The sequence below is a fragment of the Mustela putorius genome, unplaced genomic scaffold (assembly GCF_011764305.1).
Source record: "Mustela putorius furo isolate JIRA1106 unplaced genomic scaffold, ASM1176430v1.1 tig00003863_pilon_pilon_pilon, whole genome shotgun sequence".
Taxonomy (NCBI): domain Eukaryota; kingdom Metazoa; phylum Chordata; class Mammalia; order Carnivora; family Mustelidae; genus Mustela; species Mustela putorius.
In genome coordinates this window covers 5,408,995-5,423,991 of record NW_025422015.1, presented here as the reverse complement: position 1 = coordinate 5,423,991, position 14,997 = coordinate 5,408,995, and the positions used below count along the sequence as shown (strand labels likewise).

General features: G+C 34.2%; 1 protein-coding gene across 6 annotated transcripts in view; it reads left to right on the top strand.

Annotated features, from left to right (window-relative positions):
* The window catches only part of SENP6 (SUMO specific peptidase 6), a 122,978-nt gene extending 109,504 nt beyond the window's left edge, over nt 1-13,474 (top strand). For all 6 annotated transcript variants that reach the window (XM_013056275.2, XM_013056273.2, XM_013056272.2 and 3 more), the window contains 5 exons: nt 5,923-6,026; nt 7,930-8,018; nt 9,365-9,433; nt 9,532-9,682; nt 12,433-13,474. In XM_013056275.2, the coding sequence (XP_012911729.1) occupies nt 5,923-6,026; nt 7,930-8,018; nt 9,365-9,433; nt 9,532-9,682; nt 12,433-12,642 (623 nt within the window). In that variant the 3' untranslated portion in view covers nt 12,643-13,474. The remainder of the gene's footprint in view (nt 1-5,922; nt 6,027-7,929; nt 8,019-9,364; nt 9,434-9,531; nt 9,683-12,432) is intronic.
* The last annotated feature ends 1,523 nt before the right edge of the window (nt 13,475-14,997 follow it).

Genomic DNA, 14,997 nt, shown 5'->3' with positions numbered 1-14,997 from the left:
TTGATGACACTCAAATGAGAGGTTAGTTCTTTATTCTTCACTCTCTTTCATGTTTCAGTGTGAAGAAGGGTGCTAGTCCAACCTCTACTTCTTTATTTCCATTCAGTTCTAATGAATTGAATTTTTTTCCCTTGAATCAGTTCCATATTTCTAGCACTTGTTAGAGAAATCTAGTTTCTCTTCCAGTACTTAAATTTCATATCAAATCAATTTTGTAATTTTCTCTCCATCCCAAAAGTAAAATAATCTACTTCATAAAATCCATAATATGCTATGACATGTGCCTTGCTTCTTAAGCTGTGAATAAATCTAATACATTTGCTTTGGAGGAAAAAGTCAGAATAAGACATAAAAGATATTATGTGAATTCAGAAAGGACTTTCAAAGATTAAGAATGCTAGAGCTCCTTGGTGGCTTGGTTGGTTTAAGCATTCAACTCTTGGTTTCGCCTCAGTTTGTATTGGGATTGAGCCCCATGTCACAGTCTGTACTCAGTGCGGAGTCCGCTTCAGATTCTTTCTCCTTTTGTCCATCCCTGATCATGCATTCTCTCTCTAAAATGAATAAATAAAATCTTAAAAAAAAAAAAAAAAAAGAATGCTGAAGATAGTCTTGATACTTTCACTACCTTATTTTAGTACTTCAGAATGCTATTGTTGAGTTTTATAAAAAATAGTTTTTATTTGTTCGACATACTAGCTGCATAAATCTGATTTTAGCCCCAGATTGATGATCTTTGTGCCCTTTGGAAGGTATAAGATAAATGGCAGAAAGGGGAAATACAGCAGTTACAGCAAAAAAGTACATGTAATGTAAATATTTGCTAATTCACGTTTGTCTATTTCATTATGCAGGAAATGGAATGAAGATAGACAAAGTGGGTAATCACTAAGTGCAGCCTGTATTATTTTTCAGCTTTAGTATTTTAATACTTGAGTCGAAGAAAAAGTAAGACAGAATTAGATACTATTAAGTATTGGTGAAGATGTGGAGAAATTAGAAACCTCATGTATGAGATGACTGGGTGGCTCAGTCGCTTAAGTATCTGCCTTCGTTCGGCTCAGGTCATAATCCTGGAGTACTGGGGTCAGACTCCTTGCTCAGCAGGGAGCCTGCTTCTCCCTCTGCTTGCCACTGCCCATGCTTGTGTTCACTCTCTCTCTCTATCTGACAAATAAATAAATAAAATATATATTTTTTAAAACCCATATATTATTAGTAGGAATGTAAAATGGTGCAGCTACTGTCTTTGGAAGAGTTTGATTGTTCCTTACAAAATTAAATGTAGAGTTATAGTATGACCCAACAGTTTCATTCCTACATATATATCCAAGAGAAATAAAAACACACTAAACTTAAACTTAAACATGAATGTTCATTGTAGCTATAGTAACCAAAACGTAGAAGCAACCCAGATGTTCATCATCTGACAAATGGATAATCAATTAGTGCTATATCTATTCAGTGGAATATTATTAGATCATAAAAAGAAATGAAATACGATATATGCTACAACATTGATGGTCTTAAAAATGTTGTGAAAGTAGTCACCAAAAAACCACATACTATATGATTCCATTTGTATGAAGTCTCCTGAACAGGAAAATCTATAAGTAGATTAGGGCTAGTGTGATGTGGCAAATGGGAGTGAGGGAGTATAAAGGGGGGATGATAGCTAAATAGCTGAAAGATACACGGTTTCTTACTGAGGTTTAAAATTTTTCTCTGATGAGGGGTGCCTGGGTGGAATAGTTGGGTAAGTGTTTGACTCTTGGTTTTAGCTCAGATGGTGATCTTAGGTAGTGAGATTGAGCCTGGCGTTAGGCTCCATGCTCTGTGCAGAGTCTACTTAAGACTATCTCTCCTACCATCTTTGCCCCTCCCCCTGTTAGCATGTATGTGCTTTCGCAAATAAATAAATATTTAAAAATAATAATTAAGGGACACCTGGGTGGCTCAGTGGGTTAAGCCTCTGCCTATAGCTTAGGTCATGATCCCAGGGTCCTTGGATCGAGCCCCACATCAGGCTCTCTGCTCAGCAGGGAGCCTGCTTCTCCCTCTCTGCCTGCCTCTTTGCCTACTTCTGCCTACTTGTGATTTCTCTCTCTGTCAAATAAATAAATAAGAAATATTTTTAAAAAAATAAATAAAATTTACTCTGATAGTTGCACATACATGTAAATATATAAAAACATCTGAATTATACACTTTAAATGGGTGAATTGTATGATATGGCGGTTATATTTCCACAGAACTGTTTTCTTTAAAGTTCCTCTTTCATCAGTAATCTCGCACTATAATGTGAATTCAAATTAAAAATGAATGAAGTTCCTGACCTAAAGCAGTGGGACAAGCTGAGCGCTTCATATACACAAACTGCAAAAACTTCTAATGGGGGGCGCCTGGGTGGCTCAGTGGGTTAAGTCGCTGCCTTCGGCTCGGGTCATGATCTCAGGGTCCTGGGATTGAGTCCCGCATCAGGCTCTCTGCTCAGCAGGGAGCCTGCTTCCTTCTCTCTCTCTCTGCCTGCCTCTCAGTGTACTTGTAATTTCTCTCTGTCAAATAAATAAATAAAATCTTTAAAAAAAAAAAAAAACTTCTAATGGCCCTCTCCCTCAAATTAATGTTCTAGTTAAATAGTATCCAGTTTAATTTAAGTAAATATCCTTAATATCCTGGTGGAGATCAAAGTAAAGAATCCTCTGATTTATGAAGTTTGCCTTTTTAAGAACCTTAAATCCTTGAGGATTTTTTTTTTAAATCTTTTTTTTTTCAACTGGAGTTTGTATATTTGTTTTTATTTTTAGTTTGCAACCATATCAACTATGTCTTCCCTAAGGGAAATTAATTTATCTTTATGGGGTGTGATACATTGATATTTTCTGTTCTTTTTGATACTTGTCATAATCCAATGATAGTGTCTCACAGTTTGAAAAATAGTGCTCTAGAGTGAATCTGCATTTCTGTGCTTTCATCAGATGTTTCCAAGGTATCACTCACATTAAATAAGAGTGCTTTCTAGAGGTGCTTTTATTACCTCAGTGAGGTTGGTTAGGTAGTCTCTGTCCTATATGAAATGATGATATATTAGAAATTAATACAATTATTATAATTTAATAATTATATTAATAATCACTATAAATTAATATAAGAAGAACTTGTAAAAATTTCTGTGATTGTGATTAATATCTCAATAATTGATTTCTGTTTTGCCTGGGAATATAATTGACAAGATTTAAAAGAAACATTTTATTTTCTTCTGTTTTGTTTTATTTATTTATTTGTTTGTTTTGTTTGTTTGTTTTTAAGTAACAATGCAGGGCCCAAACTTAAAACCCCAAGCTTAAGAGTTGCACACTCCACCGACGGAGCCAGCCAGGTGCCCTTAAACAAAGCATTTTAGATAGTTTTAATATAGTTTTAACTGTCGAACGCATAGAGTTACAAGTGTTGAGTCCTGATATCAGATAATAATATGCTGTTGTAATAAGTAGGAATTGTATCTCATCATAAGGATTAGGTTAAGGCCAACTGTAGGAAAATAATGTGTGTTATCGGTACTTTCATTTGCTAGTTTTTCAGTTGAGCACCATATGAAATAGTTGTCTTACTATGGTACATGAAAAAGGTGTATGTTTTAAACTCTAGAATCACATGTGGTATCTTCAGAGGATCTGACTCTATGAGAAGCTCTCAGAAACTGAGACTGATAAAAGAACAGTTGAGTTATCACCTCTCAGTGTACACCAGGACATTTACTTACTGAATAAAAGAATTATTGTTTTTCTGCCTTTTTTGAAATGCACATATATTTAATTTGAGTAAGGTTTATATTTATATTACATAGCCTCTGTAGATATGAATAATTGGCTGCTAGAATAACTTGATTATAATTGATTGTGAATTTCCTGAGGATTTGGACTGATTTTATTCAAATATAGATATTTTAGCTTCAAACAAACATAAAAATTCAGATTTTTGAAAAAAAATTATAAAGGCTATTTTTCATGTAACAAAATGATTTACCATAGTGCTTTATTATTTATTTTAAATAGTATGTTTTAAATCACAACTTTTAGAGAGAGAGACAGACATCTTTTCCGAGGCATGTTTTTTTTTTGCTGTCTTCTCACCCCATCTTCCTTTTTAATAACTTCTAGTTCCCTTTTAACAACTTATATAAAAATAAACTGTATCCTGTCTAATACACCTTAAAGTCATACTCTTTAAAGTGGAAAAGGTATACTCTTTAATAAACAGATTACTAAATTTGGTAGTAGAGTCCTCGGTTTTCATTATTTTCATGTAAACCTTATATTTTTTTCCAAAACGTGTGATTAGCATCTTTCAGCAAAATATTTTGAAGGATTTAGATTCTTGAAACTGACTTTTTTAAGTATCAATTTCAAATTTATGAATCATTTCATGCTAAAATTTTCTTGGGTTATTTTATTTTATTGAAAAGTCAGTGAATATAACAAAACATGAAGGAAAAGTATATGGGATGCCTTGGTGGCTCAGTCAGTTAAGCATCTGACAATTTCAGCTCAGGTCACGGTCTCAGGGTCATGAAATCAAGCCCTGTGTTGGGCTCTGTGCAGGGCATGGAGACTGTTTAAGATTCTCTCTCTCCTTCTACCCTTCCATTCCTTTCTTGTGCTCTCTCTCTCTCAAAATAATAATAAAAAAATAAATTTAAGACAACTATCATATGATCTCCCTGATATGAGGAAGTGGTGATGCAACATGGGGGCTTAAGTGGGTAGGAGAAGAATCAATGAAACAAGATGGGATTGGGAGGGAGACAAACCATAAGTGACTCTTAATCCCACAAAACAAACTGAGAGTTGCTGGGGGGAGGGGGTTTGGGAGTAGGGGGTGGGATTATGGACATTGTGGAGGGTATGTGCTTTGGTGAGTGCTGTGAAGTATGTAAACCTGGTGATTCACAGACCTGTACCCCTGGGGATAAAAATACATGTTTATAAAAAATAAAAAATTAAAAAAAAAAAAAAGAAAAAGAAGGAAAAATAAACAAGGGTTCGAGAACTCATCCGTAGCTACTATCCTAACATCTTGAGTAGTTTCATTTTTGTATTTTTCTTTTTATTATTTGTCCCCAAACAAGCTGTTTAACTTAATTTTATTTTATTTATTATTTTTTTTTTTATTTTATTTATTTATCAGAGAGAGAGAGGGGGAGAGAGCAAGCACAGGCAGACAGAATGGCAGGCAGAGGCAGAGGGAGAAGCAGGCTCCCTGCTGAGCAAGGAGCCCGATGTGGGGCTCGATCCCAGGACGCTGGGATCATGACCTGAGCCGAAGGCAGCTGCTTAACCAACTGAGCCACCCAGGCGTCCCTGTTTAACTTAATTTTAATCATGTTTATGTTTTAATCTGTATTATACAATTTTTCACAATTTTATAATTTTTATTTTAAAAATGTATAATATTTTATGTTCTATAATTAACTAAGTATTCCTGTTATTGGACATTAGGTTATTTTTAGACAATTGTAGCTTCTGTTACTAAGGATAACTAGCATACCTAGCACAAAAATGTTTTAATACACATACATGTATATATCTATATATATTTAAACATACATATACTTATAAGGATACCTAGTTTTAAATTTTAATGAATTTTAGGGTCTGAGTAGTAGAAACAACTTCATAATTTATACTGAATCCAGGTTTTTATTAGAAGTAAATTATATTTGTGGAATTACATGTTAATGCAGATTTTTATCCATAGCTACTATATAATTAATGACTAGCATTAATTTTAACATCATATACTATAAGGTATGTGCATGTCCTTTTTTAAATTATATAATGTTTCTTTCGTCACTAGAAGTCCAATGCGCTATCCATTGCGCCACAGAGCCACCTAATTATATAATGTTTCTTATTGATATAGATGGCTTAAGCAAAATTAGACTAAACTATAGTGATGAATCAACTGAATGCAGCAAAATGCTTGAAGATGAGCTCATTGACTTCTCAGAAGATCAGGATAACCAGGTAAGACCTAAGGTTTGCAAAAAGCTCCAATATTTTATCTAAGTTTTTCTTGGAGTCCTGTAAGCAGTTCCTTCTACCAGTAACTCATGCCTTCTGAATTTGGGTCTCCTCTCAAAGCACAAACCTAAGTTTTTAATTCAGAAGTTGCCAGCGGGGTGCCTGGGTGGCTCAGTGGCTTAAGCCTCTGCCTTCGTCTTGGGATCAAGTCCCACATCGGACTCTGCTCAGCAGGAAACCTGCTTCCTCCTCTCTGTCTCTCTGCCTGCCTCTCTGCCTACTTGTGATCTCTCTCTGTCAAATAAATAAATAAAATCTTTAAAAAAGAAAGAAGAAGTTGCCAGGGTAAATGTATACTGTTTTTTTATTTTATTTTTCTTCTAGGGTTTTTATTTTCATTATTGCCATCATGGACTAAACTAACATTACCTACCTCAGAACAGTTTTAATACAAAACTGATTCTCCCACCTAAACCCCGCCACTAGCCCCACTAACTCTGCCATCCCTTTCTCTTCCTCTTTTAAAGCATTTATGGGTCATACTTAACCTTTGGTCTAACTTATTCAGGAGGCAAATGTGCATACTTGATTATGTAGTATTTGAGCACAGCAAAATTACTATTTTTTCCACATTTCCAGTAATTCTTTTCTTCTAGCTTAATGTATATGTATCATGGCGGGAACATACAATATTTAGTTAAAACTAACATTGGTAGTGGCGCCTGGGTGGCTCAGTGGGTTAAAGCCTCTGCCTTTGGCTCAGGTCATGATCCCAGGGTCCTGGGATGGAGCCCCACATCTGACACTCTGCTCAGCAGAGAGCCTGCTTCCTCTTGACTCTCTGCCTGCCTCTCTGCCTATTTGTGATCTCTGTCAAATAAATAAATAAAATCTTAAAAAAATATAACATTGATAAATTTTCATATTTTCTTAGAGTTCTAATAAATTTTACTTACACCAAGAATAAAATATATTTTTGAAAATATTTTATGACTCAGTTAAAGAAGGCTATGTTGATAGAAAAGTTGTAAGAATCTTACGGCATTCCATTTCTTTAATCTCTGAACTTTTCTTTAGTTGTTTGAATAAACTTTGAGTTTATCTAATAGTGAAGATAGCTTTGTACTGCACCATTTTTCCTTTTTGCACAATCCTCCTGTGAACAAAAGCCATTCTTTGTGGTGTCTAAGAAATACAGTTTTTCTCTGCAACTTTACACAGGCATATATATATGGATTATACTCAAGGTTTGTAATGAGTGCTATACTGTGTTCCTTTGGGGTAATAGTTATATGAACTAGCTAATATATGTGTTATTATTTCTGTTTATTATTTCATTTATAAGGTTGCTAGAAGCTTTCTGAAGAACAGGAAAAGCTTTGTTTTACATTGAAGATAATCTACAAAATAAGGCACACTGTCATTAAGTTGTCTTCTCTTAAGTGAAGTACATGTATGGTTCTGTCACAAAGGTGTTTCCCAAAACTCTTTAAATATTTCTGATTTAAAAAATTATTTATGTAAAAGAATAAGTCATTCATATTCCTATTGAGAAACAGTTATCTTACCCAACAAACTAAATTTTTGTAGAAATATCTAAAATCAGAACAGTAGTATTTGAAGAAGAATCAGTCCTACTCTATTCATCTTTAAAATTTTCTTTTACATTGAAAATTAGATATAACAATGTCATAGCCTTCTGATCCATGGTTTCTTTTTATAAAAATGTCAGTTCTGTGGCATTGGATAATTAGAATCAGGTGACCACAATTTCTCATGTCTGAGGACTATTATATAGAAAAAATTTATATATTTGCTACGAAGATTTTTTATTATCAGTAGTGCTGTTTTGTGAGGTTATTAATTATTTAGATTGTGTTCACTACTAACAGGCTGTCTTTTATAGGATGATAGCAGTGATGATGGATTCCTTGCTGATGACAACTGCAATTCAGAAATAGGACAGTGGCATTTAAAGCCTACTATCTGTAAACAGTAAGCATTAACTTTATATCTCGCATACTGCATGATAAATTTTATTTACATACCCTGATAGAATAAAACGTAACTGGACAGTTTTTATTTCAGCAAGTCCTTAAAAATCACAAAACCTGTCTAAGATGAGTGAGGAGAGTTGGGCTATGCCCAGTGTCCAGGCCTCAAGTTGGGGAGAATCTTGCAAAAAACACTGGATTCTAAACTAATTCTTTTTTTTTTCCCCTAAGTGATCTCTACACTCAGTTTGATACTTGAACTCACAGCCTTGAGATCAGGAGTTGTATGCTCCACCAGTTGAGCCAGCCAGGTGCCCCTAAACTAATTCTTCTATATGATGATTACCTGTTTTGTTATCTATAATAGGTTTTAGTTAGAAGTGGGATTATTTCAGAGCACCTGACTGGCTTAGTCTTGATGTTTGGGTTGTGGATTTGAGTCCTACGTTGGGTACAGAAATTACTTTAAAAAAAAAAAAGGCTTAAAAAAGTGGAATTATTTCTATTTTTCATGGTCCCACTTTTGCTAATTTGGAATTGGGGGATTTTCAAATTTTCAGAATTATTTTGACTTTTTACTAAATTTTGTATTCTTTTAAGGAACCAAAAATGGAACTTTAGTCAAATATGTTTATAATAAGTGTTTCAATTAATATTATACAATTTGTTTTATTTTGTTTTTTAAATATTTTATTTATTTGTCAGAGAGAGAAAACACAAGCAGGGGGAGCAGCAGAGAGAGGGAGAAAGCAGGCTCCCCACTGATTAAGGAGCCCAGTGTGGGACTCGATCCGAGGACCCTGGGATCATGACTTGAGCCGAAGGCAGATGCTTAACCGACCAAGCTACCCAGGCATCCCTGTAATCTGGTATTTAATATAATTATGGGTAATTAGGTATTGTGTTAGGGTATATGTGTCTGTAAGATTTATTTTTCCCCCAAGTTTTACTGAAGCAAGAGAATTTTGAATATTTTAAATTCTGTTGATAGTGCTCACCTCTTTATGCCTTTTAAACATTATAAAGTATTGGGGGCACCCGTTGGTTAAGTGGTTAAGCATCTGCCTTCAGCTCGGGTCATGATCCTAGGGTCTTGGGGTCAAGCCCCTCGTTGGACTCCCTGCTCAGTGGGGAGTCTGCTTCTCCCTTTCCCTCTGACCCTCCCCCCTGCTTGTGTTCTGCTCTCAATTGCACATGTGTGCTCTCTCTCAAATAAATAAATAATCTTGAAAAGATAAAATATTATCTTAATAATATTAATATAATCTAATATATAATTTATAAATTAATAATAATATTATCTTAATGTTAATATAAATATTAACATTTGGTCATTTCACCCTGCAGACCTTGTATCCTACTGATGGACTCACTCAGAGGCCCTTCTCGGTCAAATGTTGTAAAAATTCTAAGAGAGTAAGTTCAAAATCATAATTTGTATTTTGTATTCTGGTGGGAATGAGGGACTTGTATATTAATATATGTATATTCTTACCATATGTGCATTTTTGCAGGTATTTAGAGGTGGAATGGGAAGTTAAAAAAGGAAGCAAAAGAAGTTTTTCCAAAGATGTTATGAAAGGCTCTAATCCAAAAGTACCCCAGCAAAATAACTTCAGTGATTGTGGTGTTTATGTGTTACAGTATGTAGAGAGCTTTTTTGAGGTGGGTTTCAGTACATTTGATCTGATATAATAAATAATAAAACAGTGTATAGGGCGCCTGGGTGGCTTAGTGGGTTAAAGCCTCTGCCTTTGGCTCAGGTCACGATCCCAGGGTCTTGGGATCGAGTCCTGCATCGGGCTCTCTGCTCAGCAGGGAGCCAGCTCCCCCCCCCCCCCCGGGCCTTCAGGCCTTCTTGTGATCTCCACCTGTCAAATAAATAAAATCTTAAAAAAAAAAAAAAAGAATTTAAAAGAAAAAAATAAAATAGTATATAGTGACTCCTTAGCACAGGTTTGAACTGCATGGGTGTACGTCTATGTAGATTTTTTTTTTTTTAATAAATACAGTACAGTATTATAAGTGCATTTTCTCTTCCATGTGATTTTCATAATAACTTATTTTCTCTAGCTTGCCTTATATAAGAATACAATAATATAATACATAAAACAAAAAAATATGTGTTAATTGACTGCTTATGTTACTGGTAAGGATTCTGGTCAATATTAGACCATTAGTAGTTAAATTTTTCAGGCATCAAAAGTTCTATGTGGATTTTGGACTTCACAGGGTCAGTGCTCCAAGTCCCCACATTGTTTATGGGTCAACTGTATTTGACCTTATGTTAATGTAAAAAACACAGTGAGGAAATATTTTAAAGAGTTTGAAAAACATTTCAAAAACTTTTCTAGGAAGCAAAAAATCCCAAATTGGAGAATTTTTAAAGCATAAAAAGACTATTTATAGGGGCATCTGGGTGGCTCATTGGATTAAAGACTCTGCCTTAGGCTTAGGTCATGGTCTCAGGGGCCTGAGGTTGAGTCCCACATTGGCCTCTCTGCTTGGCAGGGAGCCTGCTTCCTCCTCTTTCTCTACCTGCCTCTCTGCGTACTTGTGATCTCTATCTGTCAAATAAATAAAATCTTTAAAAAAAAAAAAGACTATTTATACTTTATCAAATCCAGGGTTTGTTGACATCATTCTCATCACTCTGATCAACTCTCCCTCTTCCTAGCTCTTCCCATCTTAAGAAATGTCTCCCATGATTTGGACTTTTACCCTCTTTTCTTATTTATATTCACTGTCTTCATTTCCACAAGTCCTATTTGTTTCTCAAATCCTTGTAATCTGGCTTTACTCTCATCTTTGTATTGAAATTGTTGCCAATTTCCCAGCACCATTTGGCACTATTGACCATGCATTCTTCATAATGCTTTCTTCCTTTGACTTTAGGGGTATAATGCCATACCGCTCTTGGATATTTTTAATAATTATCTTGACTCCTGGGATGCCTGGGTGGCTCAGCTGGTTAAACGTCTGCCTTTGGCTTAGGACATGATCCCGGAGTCCTGAGATCAAATCCCTGAGAGTCAGCCCCGGCTGAACAGGGAGCTTGCTTCTTCTCCCTCTGCCCCTCCCTGCTGCTCATGCTCACGCTCTCATGCGCGTGCTCTCGCTCTCTCTCTCTCAAATAATAAAATATTTAAATAAAAAAGATAACTCCGCTGTCTCTTTAAAAAAATTACCTTGACTTCTTCCTCTTCATCCATCATCAGTATAGTGCTCAGTCCTGTGAATTCTATCACTTAATGTTATATGTGTTCATTTCTTTATTCCTGCTCCCACTTTCTAAGCCCAATACACTGACATCACCATTCTGAATTGCTACACCAGTCTTTAAGCATGCTGCCTTTTATTTTACACAGTTTTCCAGAAACTGAAATCTAATCATTTTACTCCTGTTGCTTTTAGGCTAAAGATGAAAATCCTTCACATGGCCCGTGTGACCCAACTTCTGTCCAAGCTTCTGGTTTCATTCATTTCCTACCTTTCGTATGCTAGCATTCTGTATATCAGCCACCTGAATGTCATTCATGTTCTTATACTGATCGTGTTTTTTCTTGCCTCTTGTCCCTACCCAGGATATTCTTCCCCGTTGCTTCTGTCATTCCTTATTGGACTAACTTCTACTCATTCTTCAGGTCTTAGCTTAAATATCACTTATTGGAGCACCTGGGTGGCTCAGTTGGTTAAAGCATCTGCCTTCAGCTTGGGTCCTGATCCCAAGGTCCTGGGATCAAGCCCCATGTCGGGCTTTCTGCTCAGAGAGCCTGTGCTTCTCCCTCTCTCTCTGCTGCTCCCCCTGCTTGTGCTCTCTCTCTCTCTCTTTCTCTCTCTCTGGCTCTCTCAAGTAAATAAAATCTTTTAAATAAATAAATATGTATATATGTCACTTCTTGGAATTGTGTTAAGCCCCTAGGCATGGATTCTTATAGACTTCCTGCTTTTACTCTTACAATACTTGTCATGTCCACTGTTTTAATTGTTATCTTTCTATCTAGACTAGGGTCAGCAAACCATTCATAAAAGGGCCAAGTAGTAAATATTTTAGGCTCTGTGACCATACAATTTCTGTGTCTACTCTCTATTCAGCTGTTGTGGCATGAGAGCATCCATAGATAATGTAAATGAGTTATTGTGGCATGTTCCAATAAGGCTTTATTTACAAAAATAGACAGTAGGCAGAATGAGGCCTACTAGCTGTAGTTTGCTGACCTTTGGTCTATACTATAAGATCTTTAGGCAAAAACTGTCTCATTATTTCCAGTGCCTAGCACAGTATCTGGCATGGGATAGATAATAAATAAGTGCATGCTTATTAAATGAGTTACTGATTTTTTGAATGCTCTTGTGATTGAGACTAAAATATTTATTATAAATTTCTAATGTGCACTTAATATTTTTATTTCCAGAATCCAATTCTCAATTTTGAACTACCTATGAATTTGGCAAACTGGTTTCCTCCCCCAAGAATGAGAACAAAAAGAGAAGAAATCCGAAACATAATTCTGAAGCTTCAGGAAGATCAGAGCAAAGAAAAAAAGAAGCAAAAGGACACTAACTCAACAGAAACATCTTTAGGTGAAGGAACAGAACAATATGTCAATAACATCTCAGATTGACCCATTTCTGATGCTTGTCAGTATTGCCTTCAGAAACTGAGTGACTTTCAACTTTGGGGATACACAGTAAAGAACTGAAGTGTTCACTACTCAGAGTGATCTGGAAATGTTAATGCTTGTATAAATGTCATATAATTAATTTCCAATGGAGTATGTATTAAGTAAAAGTTTGTAAATATGTTAATGAGGCCAATTTTTCCAGCATTTATAATTATTTTTTTCACTTGTTAGGAAGCTTTTGTTATGTATTTTCTGTTAATAGTACTTAAAACTGCAACTTCTAAACACAAAATAAATAAAAAGAAAATATTTATAGGAGGAAATGATTAATTTGATATTCTTTAGTGAACTTGTATTAAATTCTTTAGTGGGTGTGACATATTTCATGGGAATATTCAAGTATCTATGATAATCTCTTGACCTGCATTTGTTCTAAAATAACTTGAAACATGAAACTATGATTAAATATAAAAAAGATCATCTTCATATGCTTGTATAGTGGAAAAAAATAACAGTTTTTTATTCATACACTCCCTTGTGTTCAGAGAACCCCCAAAATGTAATATTTATAATTTTACACAAATATTTAAGAAGCAGTATTAAAAATATTCAAAGAAAAATAATCTTGACTTATACTACTAAATAATAATTATAATTTATCATACCTTATTGTCAAGTACATTTCCGAAGACATCAAAGACTCAGGTTAAACTATTTTGGTAAGTGCAGCTTAAATTTCAAATATCCCATGTTACCTTTCTATATTATAGCTTAAAGTATGCTACAATCTGTGTGATATAGTTAATTAATAAACATTTTTAAGCTGTGTGAACACAGGAATTTAAATAGGAATTTACTATTTTTTGTAATGGCTTTTGCTATTTTTTTCATTGCTCATTTTGTTCTCATTATTTTGATAAACAAAGTATCAGATTTCTGTGCTTGAGTTTTTTAGTGTAAATTATTTTTACATGTAATAGTACTGTCTTTAAGTCAGTTGCATAATGCAAAAAAATAATCTACCTTGAATTCCCCTTTAAAAACACTAAAATGTGATGGTTTTGATGATGGATTTACAACTCATGTAGGGATTGTACATATATCTGCTGAAACTATTATTTTCAAATGAAATATTATACATTTCTTTTGAAATAACTTTGAGACTTGAAATATATATTTTAAAAGTCCTTTTTTTGTTAAATAATTTTTAAAATGCACATATAACAAAAGTAGTTGAGAATAAAGTAAAGGCCATTTTTATCAGCAATTTTTTTTTTTTTTTTAATCTGGCCAAATCTAGCAATGTAAGCAATGTTTTAGGCTATTTTCTTGGATTTAATAAGGTCCATGAGTGTGTTTGGGGTATATGAGGGTGTTGTTAACAATAACTAAAAAACGAAAAATAGAGGAATCTATCGAGACATGTTCATTAAAGGAGATATTAATATATAAGCTCAAAGAAAATCACCATTAGTGGTATCAATTACAGATTTGTTACTTTGAATATCTTAAGATTTTAAATTTCAGATTATATTTTTTCTTTTTCAGGAATACACTAGAGCTGTTAGCTTAAATATGAAAAACTAAAAGAGTTTTGGTGGCTCAGTTGTTTGAACGTCTGATTCTTGATCTCAGCTCAGGTCTTAATGTGAATTTGAGCCCTGCATTGGTCTCCACACTGGGTATGGAGCCTACTTTTAAAAAAAAAAGTTTAACTTTATTACTTACTATATATAGACCAAAAAAATGAAAAGTATTTTTAAAATCTGATAGCAGTAAGCAAAATTGGCATATTTAATTTTTAATGTATTTTATCAGAATTTAAAGATGCCGAAAAAGCTATTCCAAAGTATTTGTTTTATTTTAATTTCTAGTGGTTGGATTCGCACTCTTATTTTTGATATGATAAAAAGATAACTCATTTCTTGAGCCAACTCAAGTCAATCACATTTTGACATGAAAAATACAGACTGATGTCTGTCAACTTTCTACAGGTAAAGTATCTAGCTATTTAATTGTATTTCCCCCACCTCATGCGAAATTCTATTTTTAAATAGTTATGCTAATAACTTTGGAATATGTAGAATCTTTGGAGACTGTCAGGTTGAGCTTCAAATCTAGACTTAATTAAGAATCTTTGGTGTATATTCACATTCTCTTCATAATTGTATACTTTGGTACTTCTATATATAGTTTAAAGTGGATATCAACCTTTAAAAATGTGTTATTAGTACTTAGAAGTTGTCAAATTTTACAGTTTAGAGGTTTGTTGCTAGACACTGAAACTGCACTATGAGTATCTGGTGTCTTAACTAATTAGATAGGTCGTTGTATTTGTTTTCTTGTTGGATAGAA